General features: G+C 34.3%; 1 protein-coding gene across 5 annotated transcripts; it reads right to left on the bottom strand.

Moving 5' to 3' along the window:
- Positions 1 to 493: 493 nt before the first annotated feature.
- LOC124839770 (ultraviolet-B receptor UVR8-like) lies at positions 494 to 5,448 on the bottom strand. Of its 5 annotated transcripts, none has more exons than XM_088103501.1 (7): positions 5,432 to 5,448; positions 3,443 to 3,482; positions 3,041 to 3,322; positions 2,603 to 2,952; positions 2,098 to 2,499; positions 1,327 to 1,711; positions 494 to 1,027 (listed from the first exon to the last, which is right to left on the bottom strand). In XM_088103501.1, exons 3-7 carry the CDS (start codon positions 3,263 to 3,265, stop codon positions 785 to 787), a joined length of 1,605 nt encoding a protein of 534 aa, XP_087959627.1. In that variant the 5' UTR covers positions 3,266 to 3,322; positions 3,443 to 3,482; positions 5,432 to 5,448; the 3' UTR covers positions 494 to 784. The 5 variants fall into 5 exon arrangements, with proteins under 5 accessions (XP_087959627.1, XP_047171639.1, XP_087959628.1 ...); XM_047315683.2 differs by lacking the exon at positions 5,432 to 5,448 and adding an exon at positions 4,111 to 4,341; XM_088103502.1 differs by lacking the exon at positions 5,432 to 5,448 and adding an exon at positions 4,111 to 4,342 and having other exon boundaries at positions 3,041 to 3,482.
- Positions 5,449 to 5,684: the final 236 nt, after the last annotated feature.

Raw genomic sequence — 5,684 nt, 5'->3', positions numbered from 1 at the left:
ACTCATTTTCTAAGAATATAACAAACACATTTTTTAAGAGTGTGTATATAGGACAAACCCATTTTTTAAGAATGTCTATAAGACAAATTGTATCCCCATAATTATGAAAATAAGAATAATTATGAGAATGAAAATGAATATGTAATACTCAATTTCACAACCATCCCATCTCATTGTCTCCATATTTACAATTTAGTTTATAAAAACAATCAGGTCTTGCATGAATAAATTTTTAACTAAAACTTTTTTGTAAATTTATTTCTAAAGACAGCCAAATATATCACAAAACTCTCCAGATATTAAGAGTTTATAATCCTCACTCGGAACTACTATTCCCATTCTCCCTCTTCACTGCAATTTTTATGTAAAATTGAAGTCATCTTTACAAAACTATAGTTTTGAATCCATAACAAAAAAATATAAAAAAAAGTTGGCTCTTACCAAAAGTAGTACCTCTCTTACCTATAAACATTAAAATAAGAAGTCAGTGATGTCAAGTGAATTGCAAATTAATAAACTTAACCAACTTGATCTAAGCAAATGATAAAAGTCAAGAATGAAGTGTATGTAAACCTTCACCATTTTCAAGTATCATAATCTAGTTGAAGCCTAAGATTAATGTCAAGAACCTCAGAAGAGGCCCCTATCATCTGATGCCTAGCTTGGAACTTGTCGATGCATTTACATAATGAACAAGAGATTGAAACACTAAATACTGTGCATGGTAAGCATAAATTAGAGGATGACACGGTGTAAAGAATTGGGGGTACACCAGCACACATAGTTAACTAAGATCAATATCAAGCAGCTCTGGCTTTCCTCTTTCAGTCTGGTTGGCACCAAGCTCTGCGCCTAGTTGTCCTTTGTCCCCAGCCCCAAAGGCATACAACTTCCCTGATTCAGTTAAGGCAAAGGTATGAGCATTCCAATATACGGAATTCGTCATGCTAATCTGCACCACCCGTTCATTCATCTCTTTCATTGAAGTCACAAGCTTTGGACTTAACACATTTGCATGCATGTCTCCCTGCACAAGTACACTAGAAGATTAGATTTTAATACAATGTACTTTAGTCACCAATACAAAATTCAGAGTTCACTTTGCACTTTGAATTCAGTATTGTCATGTCATGCTATGTTGCCCCGTCATTCAGATTTAGCAATAAATTAGAAGCTACATTCTGAAACTGAAAGTTCTAATTCTTGCAAAACAGAAACCGCAAGCCAGTTTCATCATATCACGATTGCACAAGAGTTAAAGGAAACCGACTTCCTTTCGATAAAGGCAAACAAATCAAATAGAGTGAAAGGCATAAGAAAGCAGACCTGTTCATGATTCTCGGGGTTATGGCCAAGACTAGCAGATTCTCCACAACCAAATGAATACACATCACCATTATCAGCCACTACAAAGGTGGTGTAATCTCCTGTAGCAACATGAACTGCTTTGACATCTCTCAACCCTTCCACCACCTTTGGTACAGATTCAAATTCTTCATTACCGTGACCCAGGCAGCCATAACGACCCCACCCCCATGTGCAAATACGGCCATCCTGCCCCACCACAGCTGCATGCCACGCACCAGCTGCAACCACCATCGGCTTAAGGTTTAACAACTGGAACTGTTCGATCAGACGAGGATGCTTCTCATCAGTTTTTGAGCCATGTCCAAGCTTCCCACCCAAACCACACCCAACCGAGTACACTGACCTATTTAAGATTTCAGATAAGGATCACATAATCAATAAACATAAAGATAGTTATTACGAATAGAAAGATATGGAATGCAAAATCCAGTCTACGTAAGTTAAAAATAAAAAATCAGCAATGGTTAAAATTTTCATAATCTTGGAAGATGTGGACTTCATGCTAAATGCGTAGGCAATTCAAGAAAACAGAATGAAAGAGGTGTTGCTAATAAAGGAATAAATCATAACATACAAAAAATTCTATTTACACTCTATACACATCAATATGCGTAGAAAAAAATGAAGCGTAGAAGGGTGCCTAATTAGCATCATAAGACAGAACTTCTATCTCAATTCTTGTTGAAAAAGATGCAACAGTTAGGGAAATGAGATAAATCCGGTGCTCACATTCCGCTGGGTTGATAAGCCAAACAAAGCAGGTAGCAGAATCCAGCAGATATTTGCACTACTGGTATGTGTTCCAGAGCTCCTAGCAAAGGACGGGGTTCAAGATCATTTGGATCAGTATGGTGACCGAGTTTGCCATCATTACCCCATGAAAAAGTATAAACCCTCCCTTCTCTTGACAACACAGCAGTGAAAAAGTTTCCAATTACAGCTTGCACAACAAATATGTTTTTCAAAGAATCAACTAACTGTGGAGTTGTAACCAATTTAGATCCTTGAGTTCCAATTTCAGAATCACCAAAAGAGTCTTTCCCAAAGGCATAAACCTGCCCTGAATCACTGATCAACATTGTCCTCCTAGTCGCAGTAGTAGCTTGTATAATTCGGATGCCTTGCAAAGCTCTGCACCCCAAAGAGTTCGGTTAACTTTAATTCAACAAGTTTACTTTATATGTTTGCAGAAAAAGATATAAGAACTGTGGAATGTACTAACTAATGCTCCAACCTAATTGGTCGAGGTTTCCATTCCTCTCCAGTGGTGCCATGCCCAAGCTGGCCGGAACTATTGGACCCAAATGAATACACAAGCCCTTTTGATGTCACAGCAATGCTATGACCAGGACCTGCTATTGCCTGTGATTTCTCCCTTCGGCAACATGCTTCTCCAGCCATCAAAAACCTCAGAACCAATTTCCAAGAACCACCACATCTTTGCTTCAAATATTGCTGTTGTTCAGTCGTCATTGGCTTAAAAATGGCTCTTTTCTGGCACATGTCTAATGCAGCAAGCTCTGACAAGGACAAATCGAAATCTGGCTCAAACTTTGCTGGCTGCTTGAAGAAGGAGCATGTTGCCTACACCACATCAGATATGAAACCGGCAGTGCTGGAATTAGTACTTTCAATTAACAACTAAAAAACCTGTAAAATAGACATCACTTGCCTCAAGTTTAGCAAGGTCTTGAGCATACAAGTCGTATGATGTAAGCAGATGAAGAACAATGGAAGGATTAGCAGACAAGGGAAACTCTCCTGGACTGGAATCCCCAAAGCAATGTCGTTGCTCCCGTTGAAATGTAGGCAATTGTGTGGCAACAATAGTGGTAATTGGCTGATCTGGGATGTTATGGTATTGGATAGTAGGGGTTCCACTGGTAGTGGCATCCATGGGCACTGCCAACGTTATACAGTGCCCAAACACAGCAGAAGAGAGGATCTAACACTTCTGGGAATTATGAAAATATGCGTAAATGTATTACTATGTTAATATGTTAATTAATTATAGTTTCTCAGTTTATAACATTTGAAACTCTACACATTGTTCTAATTTGCAACAAGCATGTACCTCAAGAATGTATTTGACTAGCAAATCTCAGGCCTCAAACCTACAAAGAAAAAAACATACTTATAAAAGTGACAGTTTTTTTTTAATACAGCTGAATTACATGATTATTTGTCTTCATTTACAATCGCCATATAAATCAAAGACACAAGAAAGAAAGCATTTAGTCATGAAACTGAAGATGATCAGAAAGACATAGATTTTACTTTTCACAAACACCATACTAAAAAATCAGGAGCGGTTGAAATTGAGGATGAAATTAAGGTGAAGGAACCCAAAGAATAGAACTTTGACAAGTTTACTATTCCCAGATGATGGGATATTCTACAATCATAATAAAAAAAAAGAATTTCCTGATCGAAGTTGAAAAAATCGCCACTAATAAAAGGTTGATCATCCCAACCAAAACGAATCAAAATTTAAAATACCCTTCACCATGCACAAACAAAAATTCCTTTCTTTTTTACTTTCCCAGATCAGGGAAGCACAAGTAACCCAATGAACAAGTACACTTGTTGGATACGCAAACATGAAAAGTGGAAAGCAAAAAATTAAAAAGAAAAAAGAATCAAGGGAAGCGGAATATAAAACATGGTAAACAAGTTTTGGGTGAATGGAATTCATTATGATCGATATAGATCGAAACAGAGGCACGTAAAAAGGGTGATTACTTATGAGAGGGGTCAACAACAATTCCTCAAATTGAGTGTTCACCATCGATGGAGAATTGTACAGAGGGTTATCACGTTTTATGACGAAGCAAAGATGTTGGTATGTGATGAAATGGCGTAGAGGTGAAAATCACAGAAAGAGAGACTCGAAGTTTTGTATGGTTTATGGGAGTGACTGGAAGAATCAATAATTTTAAGGTTCCTCAAATGGAGGGGTCTCTCTTTTCTATGTCCAGCGCTCTTATATGCTTTCTAATGAAGAAGAGATGATGATGACGATGAGGTGTCGCTACACGCTACCGTTACGTAGCAGTCATTTTTTTTCGGGTTAATGGATACTTTGAGAAGAGATTATTCATAATTAGCATTATAGTATGTTATAGTATATAATAACATATAACAATATTTGAAAAGAGTAAAAATAATTAGTTATTATTTGCTTTATATACTTAAAATTAAAATTATAATAAGTAAATAAATATTTCTAAAACTAAAAAACCTATATTCTTGTATAAATCAGTTTATTTATACTATTTTTTAAATCAGGTCTAATCTCCTATCTTTAAATATACAAAATTGAGTTATGAAAAAATAATGAATCGAAAAGGTTAATAATGTTCTCACACTCAACTACCAGGTGAACAATCCTAATAATAATAATAATAATATAAACCAACTACTTATTTAATTACACATTATATATGATATTATTATAACTGAATAGTTTAGAGATGATAAAATCAAGTAATCTAGTTTGTTAAAGTTTGTTAAATCTTAACTTTTCTTACCTGATTTTGTTACTAATATCTTCTTCAAACCATAAAATAAAATTCAAATATATGGAATAAGAATACGTGCAACTTGAAATTGGTTAAGTTGATTAAACCATTTACTTGACCATCATATTAGACACATATATAGCATACTAAACAGCTTCAATTAATATAAAAAATTATAATTGTGCATATCACATAGGAATCACAACTACTATAATATCGCTTCCCATTTAGAGAAATTGAGGTAAGTTAGAAATTTTTCAATCTTCAATGGAATTGGTTAGTGAGTGGATTAAGTCACTAAATTTTAAAAAAATTAAAAATTCAGGAGAATTTTAAAGCAAAAACGGGAGACAAAAAACAAAGCAGTATTAATGTTTTATATTATTTGTTAATTAATTCTTATTTATTAGGCAAACAATATCTTATTTATTTTAAAACTTTTTTTAAAGTTTTGAAAAAGAAAATGCCTTATTTAATCATTCTTCTATTTTTTTAGATATTTCTAGAATGTAGAGCTTGCTCCAAAGATTGATAACATTTACCTCTGAAGATTGATAATTGAATTGATCAAGATCCACATATAGAATCGATCAGAGTTATTGGTGATGAAATCCACCTACAAATTCTTCAATACAAATCAGTAAGAAATAGAAAAATGATTGAATACAAATATTAAATTGAATAATAAGATGAAAGTATTGAATAAGCACTATTATGACATGAATATATATTTATAAGTTTTTGAGTCTAATATAATTGTTATATTCAGTTATAACAAATTCGACAAATCGACTA

The sequence above is a fragment of the Vigna umbellata genome, chromosome 1, assembly GCF_029865625.1.
Source record: "Vigna umbellata cultivar VRB3 chromosome 1, Vumbellata_1.0, whole genome shotgun sequence".
Taxonomy (NCBI): Eukaryota; Viridiplantae; Streptophyta; class Magnoliopsida; order Fabales; family Fabaceae; genus Vigna; species Vigna umbellata.
This window is presented reverse-complemented; position numbering and strand designations above follow the sequence as displayed.